This window comes from Mauremys mutica, chromosome 2 (assembly GCF_020497125.1).
Source record: "Mauremys mutica isolate MM-2020 ecotype Southern chromosome 2, ASM2049712v1, whole genome shotgun sequence".
Taxonomy (NCBI): Eukaryota; Metazoa; Chordata; order Testudines; family Geoemydidae; genus Mauremys; species Mauremys mutica.
Window position 1 is genome coordinate 185695618 of NC_059073.1, and position 16957 is coordinate 185712574.

General features: G+C 40.4%; 1 protein-coding gene across 13 annotated transcripts in view; it reads right to left on the bottom strand.

The window, feature by feature from the left end:
- FHOD3 (formin homology 2 domain containing 3) overlaps positions 1-16957 on the bottom strand; it is a 650322-nt gene that overhangs the window by 166548 nt on the left and 466817 nt on the right. For all 13 annotated transcript variants that reach the window (XM_045007832.1, XM_045007840.1, XM_045007828.1 and 10 more), the window contains 3 exons: positions 10325-10419; positions 6864-7007; positions 3628-3866 (listed from right to left, as the gene is read on the bottom strand). In XM_045007832.1, the coding sequence (XP_044863767.1) occupies positions 3628-3866; positions 6864-7007; positions 10325-10419 (478 nt within the window). The remainder of the gene's footprint in view (positions 1-3627; positions 3867-6863; positions 7008-10324; positions 10420-16957) is intronic.

Genomic DNA, 16957 nt, shown 5'->3' on the forward strand with positions numbered 1-16957 from the left:
GAGCACTCAGCTGGCTTTTGATATACCGTTGTAGATGTAACATGCCCTTAGTTAAGACAAGGCTCCAATACTTTTTCATATGGGCAGTGGAGGTGGGGCTGTGGACACACAACAAACATGCCCCCATGGGGAGTGAATGAGAGTTTGCCGCTTGCTGAAATTTTTCAGAATTGGAACAATATGTATTGAAATCGCAATATTTTGAGGAAAAAGCAACAAAAATATTTTGAAGACATTTTTGCAAATTTTTCCCCATGTTTCCACCAACTCTGTGACCAAACTCAGATACAACATGAATAAAAAACTTACTAAGATTCTATAGGAACCATATTTCTATTTTAAAAAAAAGGGATGTCTCTATCACATTTCTGAGCATAATTTTGTGTTGTTTAGTTTTGAGGCCAAGATATGCCCTTTAGAAAACAATATTCCTACTTCCCAGGCACAATGACTAGCCCACAAACTGACTATTTGAAATAATAGTCCAAAATGTCTTCTCTCCATAGAGATCATGAAATGGAATGGGAAAATGGTACCCCTAAGTAGTAGCCGGGTGTGGCAAAAACATGGTCCAGAGTTCTGAGGGTCAGACTCATTTCCATTAATACACGAACTTCTGGTCCCAATAGGCAAATATTCTGCCTTGATCAAACTGATAAATCATATGCCTTTACTCTCGCCCTAACGCTGTTATGTTGCTTTCACGAGTTTTTAAAAAATAATTAAGTCTGAGACTAACAGATTTGTGGTGCCTAAATATTATTTTGATGCTTTAATGCTTATAGCTTGGGAAACAGGATGCAGCCAATGCAAATAATGAATCAGAGTGGTTAGCTATGCTTCTAAGTACTTCAAGGCATTCTAAGACATACACTATATCAAAGTTAGCTTTTAAAAAACCCTTTATCAAATATGACACTCAATTATATAGGGTACTTCTCTGCATGTCCAGAAAGAAACATAACCATACAGATGAATAGTCAGCAAAGCAGGATAGCCTCTCTAGAGGCTGAATGGCTGGAATTTCAAAGAGTCAGCATTGAGGGATTTTCCAGGAGTGAAGAAACAACAGGCCCAATCTATGGTATGGCAAGAACTGAGTGGGAGAATGAAGTGTAGTACTTTGCTCCTGCCCACTGCCAATACATCCAGAGCTGGGGCCAAGATCTGTCCCAACATGGTTAAAATATAGATGACAAAGAAAGTGACTAGCATAATATCAGGTCCAAAAGAAGATGAACACAGGTTTAAACACAGAGCGTGTTAGAGGGTTGCGTGTTGGGGACTAGGATGGTGTGATTTGGGATAGACTGTTTTTTTCCATCTGGCTGTTATGCATTCTCCAGTTCCCAGCTATGAAACAAAGAAAACAACAGGGCGAATGCTAATGACAAAAAAATCGTAAAACTGACCAAGTGTAGTGTACCTTAGGAAGGATAACTCAGGGTAGGTCTATACTCACCGTCCGGGTCAACGCGGTGAGTTCGACTTCTCGGAGTTCGAACTATCGCGTCTAATCAAGACGCGATAGTTCGAACTCCCCGTGCGCTCCGGTCGACTCCGGAACTCCACCACCGCGAATGGCGGTGGCGGAGTCGACCTTGAAGCCGCGGAGTTCGACCCCGCCGTGTCTGGCCGGGTAAGTCAGTCGAACTAGGGTACTTGGAGTTCAGCTACGCTATTCGCGTAGCTGAACTTGCGTACCCTCGTTCGACCCCCCCCCCCTTAGTGTAGACCAGGCCTCAGAGTGCTTCCATGTCTTTGATTACAACAGAATAATCAATCCAGGATCAAAGCATTGAAATAAAATACATTTCTTCCACCCAAATGCATCACCCTAAGGAGTCAATCACACCCACTACATATGTTCTAGACACCAAGAGGTAATGAAAAAGCCCAGAACCATGCAAGAGGTGTTCTATGCAGAGCAGCTGCATGAACACTCACATTGAAGATGTTTGACATTCAGCTTCAAATGCACTGTCATCTTTGTCATCAACCTGTAAGACCACGAGGCCCTCAGGCTCGAATTCAATATAGACCAAGCCAAAAACAAGCATGAATGAGACGTCAAATGAAAACATGGAATGGTGACAAATGCACTGGACATAGAGAGCTGGTCTAAACTACTGCTTATGTACATTGCTCAGGGGTGTGAAAACATTATCTCCCTTGTGCGACGTACATTGACTTAAATATCATGCTATGTCTGCCACCTCTCACAGAGGTGGAATAATTATGCCAACGTGAAAGCGCTCTCCTGTCAGCATAGCATATCTTCACCAGATGTGCCACAGCAGAGGAGCTGCATCGGTGCAGCCGCGCCGATGTAGCACGGTAGTGTAGACTTGCCCTCAATATACTGAGAAGCCACTATGCAGTATATGACATATCACTGCTACTTAATAGTCCTGGAGCCTTAAAATTTCACGTATTCTGAAGGAAGGGTCTTTTTAATAGGAATACATTGTTATTCAGTGAAATTTAGTTTGCAAGGTAGAACGTTTCCTGAGTGACTGGCAGAATTTTGAGGCTCCAGGATTGTATATATCTTCCATCAGAAATGCTCAAAGAACTTCACAAACATTAAGTTGTCATTTGTTTTAATGAGCTTCAGTTTCTGGTTTCCCAGCTCAAGACACTTTGTGCCTGGTTTTCAGAAGTGCTGACAATCAGCAGCTCCCACTTTTCTCTAAAAAAACTCTGTCCAGATGAACTGGAATGGCACTGGCAATAAAGAAAATTCAAACACCTATCGTTTTTCATTTTTGTCTTATAATGTCAATAAATACCTCAGTCCAGAGCACTTCTCAAGCAGTAATAACCAGCCAGATTGACTGGCTAGCCTTGTTTGTGGGCCACTGATTCCTCCTCAGTTGGTCCTTTTGCATCACATTTGTTAATTCTTAAATATCACATCACATCTATTCAAAACAACAGCTCAGCCTTGAAAGAAAATATGAATATACATTTTGGAACACTGATTGTAAAAAGAAAATGCCTCACATGAATTCATTCCAACCACACAACCAATAACTTTGCACAAGTGTAATAAATCATGATGTTTATGATTTCACCAGGACCTCCCTGTAGAATTTGAATCTTCTACTATATGGATATATCAGATGGAAATTCTGTTCATATATTACAGTGGATGAAAATTCTACCAATAAATGTTGTTAAGATCTCACTCTATGAATGTTTTATCTCATGCTGTTCATGTCCATTCCTATGGGACAAATGGTAATACAAACTCAGGAATGTATTTGTTTATTTTACAGATTACTTGGAAGGTTTGTTTCTTCTGAAGATCAATGAAATATAGTACTGACAGGCACGTATTCATAGGTAACATATGCATCTTAAAGGCAGGTGAATATAGAAGAACCAAGTGATCACATTTTTCTTCCTTTAAGCCTCTAGTAGTGTTTTGCTTTTTTGTCCATTAAGAGAAATTCAGAAGAAAGAAAGAAAGAAAGAAAGAAAGAAAGAAAGAAAGAAAGAAAGAAAGAAAAGGGGGGAAATGACTGAACAGTTTGCCATGATCAGAGTCAATAATGTGCAATGAATACAATAGAAAGGCACAATAATGGGAATAAAGGAATGTTTCTTGTCTCAAGCACTTACTTCTCACTAAGATCTTCAATACGCTGCCCATGGCCTAACATGAAGCTTGGGCTCGACTGACTGCAGGGACTTGCAGGTGCTGATAAAGTGCTTTTGATGCTCTGGGCTGAATGTCTGCGGCTTCTCCTGCGCTCTAACCCCCTTCGTTCGCTGGAGCCAAGACTGGCCCTTCTTCTGTCTTTGCGCCCATTGGGTGGGGGATCAGCAGTCTCATCTCCATCCTCATGTCTCAGTGTCATCTGAAAGGAACGAAAGGGGAGACTTTTTACGTTATCTTTAGATTTCCTATGTTTTCACTTGCGTTTTAACAATGAATATGTAGCTGCACATCATCCCCAGCCACGAAGTCATTGCTCCCAGCATAACTTAACTGACTCTTACTATACTCACCATTACAACAGCTACTCCTGTTTAGCTGCTACATACTCGTCTTGCTGCTATTCATACACTGGGATTGTACAGACCCCCCCATCTGCAGATCTTCGAGAGCTTTGTAAACATTTAGGCTGGGATTTTCAAAATCTAAGGGAGTTAGATGTCTAGCTCCCATCATATTACAGTGGGACTTGGGCACCTCATTCCCTTATGCCTTTGAAAATCCCTGGGCGAAAACCTGGCCCTATTTAACTCAATGGCAAAATTCTTACCAACTTCAAAAGGGACAGGATTTTACCTTGAGTCTTGTGAATTCCCACCCTACCACTGGAGGTAATAATGTACAATCCTCATTTTATAGATGGCGAAACTGAGCCACAGTGGTTAAGTGATTTACCAAAGTTCCACAGGAAGTCTGGGACAGATCCATAAACAAAATCCACATCTCTTGAAACTCAGTCTGGCCACTAGATTTTCTACTTTCTAGAAAGTAGTTACATGAGGGCCATGGAGATATTATACATAGCACACTACTTTGGAGCTTTACTAATGTTGCTACAATCTGTTGCCTGATCTTTAGATTATTTATTAAATTATATTGATTACTTAAGAATCCCCAGTTATCACTTTGAGGGTTGCCAGGTTCTTGCCCCAAGATCAGGCCCAGTGTTATTCAATGTGTGCAGTTGCAACACTCACCCTATAGGAACTCTTGTATATTTACAGATATAGTTTAATAATACATTTAGCACAGTCACAAACACCCCAACTTAGTAAGACTGAGAAACTACAGAATGTACATCTGCACATCCATATACTCACACTATCTCCTGTGAAACAACCTGAAACGTTAGCCATCACCTTCCTCATCACCTTCCCCATCATCACCAGTGACCATCATTCTGGCACCTCCCAAGGACTACACCTCCTCCTCCTACTGCCCCTAGGCTGGGATGCCACTTTTACAATATGTTACGCTGACGCCGCTATGTTTGATGCATAATCAGTAGGGGATTTCTCCCCTTTTCCTTATTTGTATTTCCTCAACTTACTAATGTTGGAGTGTCTTTTCCCTATAGGTTAGCATATCAATGATCTCAACTTCTTATCATATACATCCATTCGTTACCATGCCCCTTTTGTGGTCAGGATCACATTTGTTATTTCTGCCCTACCTGGTTATTTCGGTTCTTTCCTAGTTCCCAGGTGTGGTGTACCTGTTAAGTTTAAAAGGCTCTGAACTTGGGAAAGCCCCTATGCCAACCTGCTTTAACACATCCTCCGTGTTAAAGGTTGCAGCCATATATGGACCTTATGCTTTAGCTCATCACCATCTATCTTGGTGAAAGGTCCCAAACATATGTATGAGAACTTTGCCTTAGCTCAACATACAGGATGTGACCTGCAGGTCCTTTGTGTTACAGCCAAAATATACTCTAATATAGACCTATAAGCCTATTATAATAAAACAAAGAATCAAACTCATTGGAAAATAAGAAACTTATAAGAAAAGATATATAAGCAAGCAGGCTAGCCTTAGATTTATCTCATATACCTACCTGTTAGATATGTCAGTTTGTTGTCTAGACACTTCTGTGGTTGAATTATGTACCTGTGGTCAGAACTTCCCTTTAAACTCTATTTTCAGCTCCCCAAATACTTGGTGTTTTCCGCTGGGCCGTTTATCTGTGCAAAGTTTATCTGTTTAAAGTTCATAAGCCTCAAGCCTTATCCTAACTTGCAGAAGCTAATGTCTTACAGGATACAGGCCTGTAGGTTTCTTGCATTACTGCTGAATATAATGCAAAGCAGAACATATAATAAAGGTAAGCTAGCCCACTGGGCTACACATTTCTTCTCAACCAAGAAAGAAATTAAACTTGCATGCCAGCTTAATATCTTTATCTGTTTTTACCACCCAGTAAAGTTGAAAAAACCCGCTCTTGTCAACTGGTATCATGATGGATTTAAAAAAACAGAGAGGATGTTTCTGGACCTTATTCTCCAATAAGCCACGCAAGTTTTCAGTTGGTGTGAATACATTCAGCGGAGCATTACGGTCTCTATACCTATGTTTTGCCTGAATCATCTAAGACTGGTATCAATCAGGAGTAATTCCACTAAAATCAATGGAGTTATCATGGGGTAAAGCTGGCATAAGAAAGAAGAGAAGCAGGCCCAATGTCTCTGCAGCTGGACTTAGTACTAGAGGCAGTAATTTCATTTCACTGCACCATGACATAAATTCACATGCACTTTATATTACTTTCGGTCTAAAAAAAACAAAGTCTGAAAAGTGTCTAATCGTTAAGAAACCAAAAATCTTATCTTTGCACATACATATTTCGCGGGTGGTGAATGTGGAGTCAGTCATTACCCAATCACTGCAAGTCGGGTAGGAACTGATCCAGTATAAACTCGTAAACAAGGACTCACTGGGCAATCAATTGTGGAGAGAGCTGTGTATGTGAAGCTGATGTAGGCTGGACATTTTTTTGTGCTCTGAATGCTTTTGCATATGGAAAGAACTTTTACTGACTTAGGGAGTCTGATGTGTAAGTCGCAGTTTGGGAAAGAGTTTTAATTGCAGGCAGAACTGCCTCTAAAGAGGCTAGTAAATGTGCTGTTTCACCTTCACGTATAACCTATGTCTAGTATGAAATGCATTTGTACTGCATGTAGTCATGTACCGGAGTAGGTCACATATATGAATGTGTGTAACACTTCCAGCAACCAGATGTTTTTCTTTTAAAATAAAATAGATAACCAAGTTTCACCTAGGTTACATTCTCTCCCCCCCAACCCCAGCTTTGAAGTTTGCACAAGCTGTAAGATGCATAAAACAGGGCATGTTATGTTACCTCATAAATGTTAAATTGTTCAACTAAGTCCAAGTCTGTTCCTTTCTTGTTCAAGTGTCTCTGTGAAATAGCTTCGATGCCTAGCTCTTCCAGACAGTCCACCACGTCATAGAAAGAGTCCTGATCTGGCAACCCCGACAGCGTCTGAGAATCAAAGGGACAACATTGACAATGATTTGTTTTGAAGAGAATTAAAAAAGTTTTACAAGAATTTGTAAGTGGCAGTGTACGTGATTCTGGTTAAACAAGAAACAAATAGTGGGGCTAGTGAGACACAGCTAGAAAAATAAAACATAAAGTGGAGCAGAGCCTAACAAAAAACTCTGTGAAAATATGTAAAAAAAAGATAACGAGCAAAACAAATCGATGTTACTGGTTCCTGAAAAACTACTGAAAATGTGGGTCAATAAATAAATAAATAAATAAATATTTATATATGTACACACACACGGATCCTTCCCTGGTTCTACTTAACTGCAGAACTAAAAAGCAGCACATTTTAAGGTATTAAGCACAGGAATAAAAGCAGAGAGAGAGAAAAAATTAAAAAAAGGTTTATCTGAGCAAGGCAAGCTGGTTTCCTATTGATTCCTGTCTCTTCAGCCTTAAGGAGAAGGGTGATCCACACAGCTGACTGATTCTCAGCCAGCAACAATCATCCCAAGCCATGTGCCTACTGTCTTCAAGTCTTTAGGTAATAGTAGTATTTTTAATGTACAAGTTGATCTAGACAGCAGAAATATCAGTTCCTTCCTTCCTTTTCATTCTTTAAAATCTTACTGAAGGGATGCTTGCTACCTTGTCTAAAGGGGCTTATTAAGAGTTCCAGCATATATAAAGCATTTCTAATTGTGGGACAAACATTTACCATTAAAAGTAGAGAGGCACTTTCACAAACTTGAAAATAAATAATATTTATATAGAAATAATTTACACCACAATAACTTTTAGAACTCCCATTTCTATTTGTTTCTGGGTTTAATACAGAGCTTTTCTTATCACAGTCTAGACTTTTTTTGCTGGTGAATTCACAATACTACTATTAGCCATACAATGCTACTGTGCAGTGAAGTCATAGTACAGTTTGTATACCAATATGCCCTCCCAGCCTAGTATTGAAAATGACAGCCATGTGATGAATCCATTATTATGGCTCAACAGCAGAATGAAGTCGGGGAGAAGATGAACTATTGGAGAGAGATTTGTTTAAACAGAAATGGGCCTGAATCTCTTTTGCCCTGTACTTCTGGCAGTCATTTACACCATTGCAAAGTGGGTGTAATGTACTGCTATTTTGATGTGGTAGCATTTTGCACTCAGTTTATGTTGTTGTTAATTACTATACAAGGTGTAGAGCAAGTGAGAATCCGGCCCAAATAAGCTTAAGAGCCTAATTCTGCCACTCATGTTGAGTAGCACCTTATTATAAGTACTATGCAAGCCACTTTAGAGCATGGTGTCACCCAAAGTGCATAAGTGTGGCAGAACTGGTCTCTTAGGCTAGGTCTACACACCACTCCTAAAAAAAAAGTTACAAGGAGGAATGATGGGCTCAGACCTAAAGAAATCAACTGTGGGATGAAAATAAGTCAATACGGGATGAAGTAATAAAGCAAATGCTAGGGCTGACAATTCCCAGACAAGATTAAGAGGTATTATCCCCAGAAAGAGGGAACCCAGTATGAAATACACCACGGCATGAAATGGGTATGGAAAAAGACTCCTGGGGACATGTTTTCCTGCTTTAGTGGGAGTTACATACATACGTGCATCGAGAAATGCTTTTCAGAAGCTTTCTTATTCTAATGAAGTCAGTGGGAGTTTTGCCATTGATTTCAACAGGATCAGGAGTTGGTTTTAAATGAAATATCATGACAACAGTGATGTTACTGGGGAATCTGGCCCTATCAGGCTGTTTCCAAGGGCAATTCCAAGCATTAGAAGAGAAGCTACTTTATCAAAAAACATTTACTGTAGTCATGAACAAGAGCTTGAGAAAGTACTATGCAGTAGGAATAAATTCATATTGTGATTTATGACAAGAATTGACCAACTGAAGATACTTGAACGAATATAATGAATTTAACAGGTCAGAATGTTAGTAACACTCTGACCTGTTAAACAAAACCATAAAGCACAGTGATATTTTGGTTCCTAAATACATTCTGGTTTTCTGTCTTCTTTAAAAGGTCAGTTTTTAAAATCTGACTCATTTGATGATTACTTTAGAGGTTAAGAACTTTTTTCTAACTAGCTTCTCATTTTTATGGCCATTTGATTTTACAACGGAACAGCTACTTGTAATAAAAACTTTTGAGAACTATAAACAAGAAAGAAAATATCATGGCATCTTTTCCTTTTCAAACAGAAACCCTTTCATTAGCATTCAGACCTGTTAAATTCATTACATTTGATGCATAGAGAAAAAAATCAAATGTTCTGGAACCATCAAATTGTGCACAAAGCTACCCTTTGTAACCATGGGATCTTATTACCATTATGCTTGTCCACCCTGTCCCTATGGTTTGTTACACTCATTTGTTGAGTCTTGTTTCTAATTAAATTTTGAGATCTTTGGAGACAGCAACTGCATCTCCCTATGTGATGGCACAAGACCTAGCAAAATGGAGTCCTGATCTTGGTTGGTGCTGTTACACAAATGATAAATAACAAGAGTTGGTTTTATTCATACTGATAGGTTGGCACAATGATGTGAACTAACCTTCAGAAAGCTGCTCCTGAGTTTACTGATCCAGAAACTGCCATGCCCATCTAGTGCTCACACTACTATTCTTATCTGTCTCCTGTGCCCCTCAAAATCCCTGCCCCCCTACTCCACACACCACAGACTCTCAAACACCTAGACACCTCTTTCTAGCTGCCTAAACCTCACACAATCCCAAAGCACCACAATATTCACCTCATGTGAATATGCTCTCATACCTCTCCCTCTACCCAACTGCTCAGCCTTCCCACCACTCCAGCCAATTAATTTGAAAAGTGACTTAACTTCTCTTTTAGCTACCATAAAGTCTCATTTTCCTCACTAACCTGGAGATCTGGTAGTATTCTAAGGGATGGAAAAGAGAAGATGGAAAGAGAAGACTCGGCTCTGAATTTTACAGCTGTTACGTGTTGAGATTAAATAGTATTTGAATATTTATTTTACTTATACAAAGATATATTTAGTGCCCCATACCATGTCATCTGCTGTTGTTAATGTTACATTTAAAAAAACAAAGTAGAGTGGTGGCCAAACCACAAACAAACAACAAACAACAACTAGTGCTCTCTAGATAAGGTTAATCCAGTTTGGCTTTGAGTGGCTTGCACTGTAAATTCTTGGGACAAGACTGGTCTTGTTATATATCTGCCAAATGCCCACAACACTTTTGAGCATTATGTAACTGGAAATAAAGGAGTACTAATAGTGCTAATGATGTTCATGTTTTAAAACAAACCTTGTTAACTAAGGTCATTGCATAAACCAGGAGTTCGGTGTCAACCCCGTCTTTTTCCTCCAGGATCTCCATAATGTTGGACCATGGCTTGGCTCCTAAGAATAAAACAGAAACAGTAGCTCATCATGTAACCTAGAAAAATGAACAGGTTCAGACAATATGTACCACAGATTCATAATAGCAAATGGTTAGATAAATTGCTAAACAATTAGTTTGTATAGTTCTTTGATGCATCAATATTTACTCCTAGATATCCAATGATAATGGTTAGTCTTGCCATGAGTGCAGAGGACTGGACTAGATGACCTCTCAAGGTCCCTTCCAGTTCTATGATATTACATATTAGGAAAGGTACCTATATCAAGACAAGTACTGATGACTGAAATAAAGAGGACTGCATTGAATCCTAGTTTATGCTTCCCAGATAAAAAGCATCAATGCAAGAGTGATATATCTTTTGTCCTGATTTTTACCTGAATTATTTTAATAACCCCTCCCTACATTTGCCACCCCCCCTTCAAAGGTGGTTCTCTCAGTTTTACACAGTAAAACCCTATATTTGTTTGGATCATATAATTACAAAATCAGTGAAAAGCAAGGTGACTTAATAGCCTATTGCTCCAAATAAAGTAATTGTATAGGTCTTTAGGAAAATGGCTGGTAGACTCAAGCTAAAGTCTTATGTCTGAGATACTCTGTAAAACCATCACAATAATTTGGCTAAACCTGAGGTGGATACATGTACTCAAGAAAGAGCCGAAACTGATCTATCAAGGAAACTGAACCAGATAATGAAGAAGTCAAGTTCAGACAGTTGTGTTTGAAGTAAATGTGAGGGTCAGGAGAGAAATCAGAAAGCTATGAACTATTTACTTGGAGAGACTAATTCAACTACATGATCAGCAAAGCTGGAAGGCATTCTCCAAACTGCAGAGAAATGATTCAGACCAATCTTCACAGAAATCCACCTCCATAATTCTACCCGCAGGATATGGAGTGACAATACACTCATATAATGAAACTGGAGAGATTCTTCATCAGAACCTGTCATTGAATGATCAGTGACCCCAAAGATAGGATACTGTAGCCTAACAAATAATCCTTTTGTGGTTGTCATATACACCACATGAGTTATCATCATAACACTGTGAGCAATCGCTCATTCACACAGCATTCAAATTTATATCTGCCCCACACACGCATATCTCCCATTGACTAAACTGAGAACACCATTCACAAAGTGATGGCAGTTTATAGTGTGCAAAGTTCCTTACTGATGAACATTTTGACAGCAGAATGTTCTCATGTTCAGTTCCTTTACTTTTATTGATACCAATATTCTCCAATTATCACCGCAAACAACACAAAATGGAAAGCTTTTGGCAGCGTCAGTATCATAGGCAAAGGTGCAAAAGGGCTGGAGATACATTCTCACTGCTCAATATTTTTTCTTATAAATTAATTAAAACACTATTCTGTAATGAGCTTTTCCAGTTTCACTAGCCTTCTCTTCATTTGCCTCTCTACATAACCAGACATTTTTGTGCAAGGAACACATGTTCAAAAGACATGTGGAACAAATTCACTCTGCTCAAATAAGATATATGATTGGGAGGAATGATATCCTCACTACAAAAATGTCTTCCTGTGGTTTCTAATGAAAAAAAAAGGAAGAAAACGAGAGAGAAACAAAAAGGAGAAATTATATTATTCTGACCTATAACAGTGCTATTTGTAAGGAAGTGAACTCTCAATAACATGACAAATTAATTACTTAATCCTTGATTTATGATTCAGTGAAAGATCTTCTGCGGAGAAAATGCCTTTTATTCTATAGCCAGACAGTCCTTACTTTGATTAGAACAATTCCATTGTGTTTTTTAAATGCAATATCTTGGTATTCTATCATTTCATATTCTCCTGCCTGTTTCCGTGTAAAGATGACATCCACAGTTACCCATGAAAGCACAAACTTAGCTAGCCATTTCTACGCTGCTTTCAGGGTGTTTATTTTTAATCTGTCACTCAGGTACTGTTATCAGCAAGCCACTCCAGCAGTATTTGCTTTTCAGAAGGTAATAGGCTGTTTTTGTTTACAAAAGGCCATTTCCTGACATGTAACATGGAAATTCTGGATCAGATGCTCAGCTAGTGTAAATCGATGTAGCTCTAGTGACTTCAATGGAGCTACTCCGATTTACACTAGATAAGAATGTGACATTTGCATCTAGGCTGCCCATTTTCTCATTGTGATCCTGAGTTGCACAATCAAAGAAGAAAGCATGAGGTTACTTGTGAGGCTATCTTCTCTCATCTTGTTACTAAAGTGTGTATATATGTCCTCTAAATTCACAAGAGGCTGCAGCAAGACAATTACACTTATCTTTGACCCTTGAAAAACATAAACTGTATGCTTCTTCTTCATTTTCCCTTATTCTTCCCCTTGAAGAGGAATATTCATATTGTGGAAAGCTTTCAAACATCTCAGACTACAGATGAGTTCAAACCAAAACCACAGATCTGAACACTCCCAAATGTTAGGGAAATCCAGACTCAAAAGCCATGCCTTGCCACTAACTGTATAGATTCATAGATTCTAGGGCTGGAAGGGACCTCGAGAGGTCATCGAGTCCAGTCCCCTGCCCTCATGGCAGGACCAAATACTGTCTAGACCATCCCTGATAAACATTTATCTAACCTACTCTTAAATACAGGCAAGTCTTATTTTACGCGGGGGTTCCGTTCAGCGGTTATCGCGTAAAGCCGCGTATAGTCAAAATTATATCCCCAAGCCCTTTAAATCCCGCCTGCAGCTCTGGCGGCCGGGCCGGCATTTAAAGGGCTGGAGCTGCGGGCGGGATTTAAAGGGCTCTGCCGGGCTTCCCGCCGCGGTGGGGAGCCCGGAGGAGCCCTTTAAATCCCGCCCGCAGCTTTGGCAGCCGGGCTGGGGCTGGCATTTAAAGGGCCCGGAGTTCCATGGTGGCTCGCGCCTCGGGCCCTTTGGTTCACCACAGGGGCTACCAGCTACCTCTGTAACTGGGAGCCCCCTGGGTGATTTAAAGGCCCTTGGACCCCCAGTCATAGCTGGTGCCCCAGGTCCTTTAAATCTTGAGGCCATGCCCCCCCGCTTGAGGCCACACCCCCCGACTCCAGCCGTACGCGTAAAGTTGAAATTGCGCATATTAAATGTGCGTAAGTTGCGACAGACCTGTATCTCCAGAGATGGAGATTCCACAACCTCCCTAGGCAGTTTATTCCAATGTTTAACCACCCTGACAGTTAGGAATTTTTTCCTAATGTCCAACCTAAACCTCCCTTGCTGCAGTTTAAGCCCATTGCTTCTTGTTCTATCCTTAGAGGCTAAGGTGAACAAGTTTTCTCCCTCCTCCTTATGACAACCTTTTAGATACCTGAAAACTGCTATCATGTCCACTCTCAGTCTTCTCTTTTCCAAACTAAACAAACCCAATTCTTTCAGCCTTCCTTCATAGGTCATGTTCTCAAGACCTTTAATCATTCTTGTTGCTCTTCTCTGGACCCTCTCCAATTTCTCCACATCTTTCTTGAAATGCGGTGCCCAGAACTGGACACAATACTCCAGTTGAGGCCTAACCAGTGCAGAGCAGAGTGGAAGAATGACGTCTCGTATCTTGCTCACAACACACCTGTTAATGCATCCCAGAATCACGTTTGCTTTTTTTGCAACAGCATCACACTGTTGACTCATATTTAGCTTGTGGTCCACTATAAACCCTAGATCCTTTTCTGCCGTACTCCTTCCTAGACAGTCTCTTCCCATTCTGTATGTGTGAAACTGATTGTTCCTTCCTAAGTGGAGCACTTTGCATTTGTCTTTGTTAAACTTCATCCGGTTTACCTCAGACCATTTCTCCAATTTGTCCAGATCATTTTGAATTATGACCCAATCCTCCAAAGCAGTTGCAATCCCTCTCAGTTCGGTACAATCTGCAAACTTAATAAGTGTACTTTCTATGCCAATATCTAAGTCGTTGACAAAGATATTGAACAGAGCCAGTCCCAAAACAGACCCCTGCGGAACCCCACTCGTTATACCTTTCCAGCAGGATTGGGAACCATTAATAACTACTCTCTGAGTACGGTTATCCAGCCAGTTATGCACCCACCTTATAGTAGCCCCATCTAAGTTGTATTTGCCTAGTTTATTGATAAGAATATCATGCGAGACCGTATCAAATGCCTTACTAAAGTCTAGGTATACCACATCCACCGCTTCTCCCCTATCCACAAGACTCGTTATCCTATCAAAGAAAGCTATCAGATTGATTTGACATGATTTGTTCTTTACAAATCCATGCTGGCTATTCCCTATCACCTAACCACCTTCCAAGTGTTTGCAGATTATTTCCTTAATTACTTGCTCCATTATCTTCCCTGGCACAGAAGTTAAAATAACTGGTCTGTAGTTTCCTGGGTTGCTTTTATTTCCCTTTTTATAGATGGGCCCTATATTTGCCCTTTTCCAGTCTTCTGGAATCTCTCCTGTCTCCCATGATTTTCCAAAGATAATAGCTAGAGGCTCAGATACCTCCTCTATTAGCTCCTTGAGTATTCTAGGATGCATTTCATCAGGCCCTGGTGACAGTAATGGTCAGATCTCTTCAAACTTTGAAGAAGTTCAAATCTGGAATGAGATCTAAACTTTTCAGGGCAGGCCTATCTCTACTGAAAAACTAAATCCATTTAATATTCAGCTGTTTTCTTTTCTTTTTATACTGTTATTTACCTAACATAATATCGTTAATATCATAATAACGTTAATATCTTCATTAACGATCTGGAGGATGGTGTGGACTGCACCCTTAGCAAGTTTGCAGATGACACTAAACTGGGAGGAGTGGTTGATACGCTGGAGGGTAGGGATAGGATACAGAGGGACCTAGACAAATTAGAGGATTGGGCCAAAAGAAATATGATGAGGTTCAACAAGGACAAGTGCAGAGTCCTGCACTTAGGACGGAAGAATCCCATGCACTGCTACAGACTAGAGACCGAATGGCTGGGCAGCAGTTCTGCAGAAAAGGACCTAGGGATTACGGTGGACGAAAAGCTGAATATGAGTCAACAGTGTGCCCTTGTTGCCAAGAAGGCTAATGGCATTTTGGGTTGTATAAGTAGGGGCATTTCCAGCAGATCGAGGGATGTGATCTTTCCCCTCTATTCAGCACTGGTGAGGCCTCATCTGGAGTACTGTGTCCAGTTTTGGGCCCCACACTACAAGAAGGATGTGGATAAATTGGAGAGAGTCCAGTGGAGGGCAACAAAAATGATTAGGGGGCTGGAACACATGACTTATGAGGAGAGGCTGAGGGAACTGGGATTGTTTAGCCTGCAGAAGAGAAGAATGAGGGGGGATTTGATAGCTGCTTTCAACTACCTGAAAGGGGGTTCCAAAGAGGATGGATCTAGACTGTTCTCAGTGGTAGAAGATGACAGAACAAGGAGTAATGGTCTCAAGTTGCAGAGGGGGAGGTTTAGGTTGGATATTAGGAAAAACTTTTTCACTAGTAGGGTGGTGAAGAACTGGAATGGGTTACCTAGGGAGGTGGTGGAATCTTCTTCCTTAGAGGTTTTTAAGGTCAGGCTTGACAAAGCCCTGGCTGGGATGATTTAGTTGGGTTTGGTCCTGCTTTGAGCAGGGGTTTGGACTAGATGACCTCCTGAGGTCCCTTCCAACCCTGAGATTCTGTGATTCTATGATTAAATTTGTTAATTCTCAATGCTATGTGGTAAACAAATGTAGTCTCCATACAACTTGGCTCCTCCTCCTGCACAATCATGCAATGAAGTTATAATGCTGAATTTGTGGCAACACTTTTTCAGATGGCAGACTGTAACATAAGGGGACTCAGTGTGGCCTACTGGACTGGGGCTCATGAGCCCTGGTTCTATTCCCAGCTCTGTCACTGGTCTATGGGATGACCTTGGGCAAGTCACTTCACCTCTCTGTGCCCCAAATTCTCCATCTGTAAAAAGGAGATGAGGAGACTGACTCCTCTGAAAAGTGCTTTGAGATCTGCTGATGAAGAGAGTTATACAAGAGGTAGGCACTATTATAAGCATAAGATTATGACTTTCATGCGATATCAGTAGTAAAACTGATGAGAGAGAAAAATCAGGCTTACTGTAATGAACTTGTAGAGGTTTCTTTCTCTGTATGTGTACAAGTGCCTTCCTACTGGATGGAACCAGAATTGCTCTCCTGTACGTCATAGGCTTCCTATTGCTGACAGCTATTGGAGATTCTCCTTTAGCTGAAGCGCAGTGTTTTTGGGAAAGGATCATTTGAGCTTCATTCACATTGCTGCCACTAAGTTCAGAGTGTCCATGGATGGTATAAAGCACAGTGACAACTATTAGGTACTAGATGATTCAGGACACTTTAAATACAGTATATCCAAATAGTGTATCTAGTTACTTCCTGAATCTCTGACTATTTTTGGCCTCTCCTTAAAACTGTGTGCATATGAATTTTGTTCAAATGTAATAAAAAAAGATGATGAGTTTGGTCAGGTCAGCCAAGTTCCAATATACAGTCTCCACATCACAGGGCAGACATGCAAGTAAATACAAATAGTTTTCTGTTCATGGAAA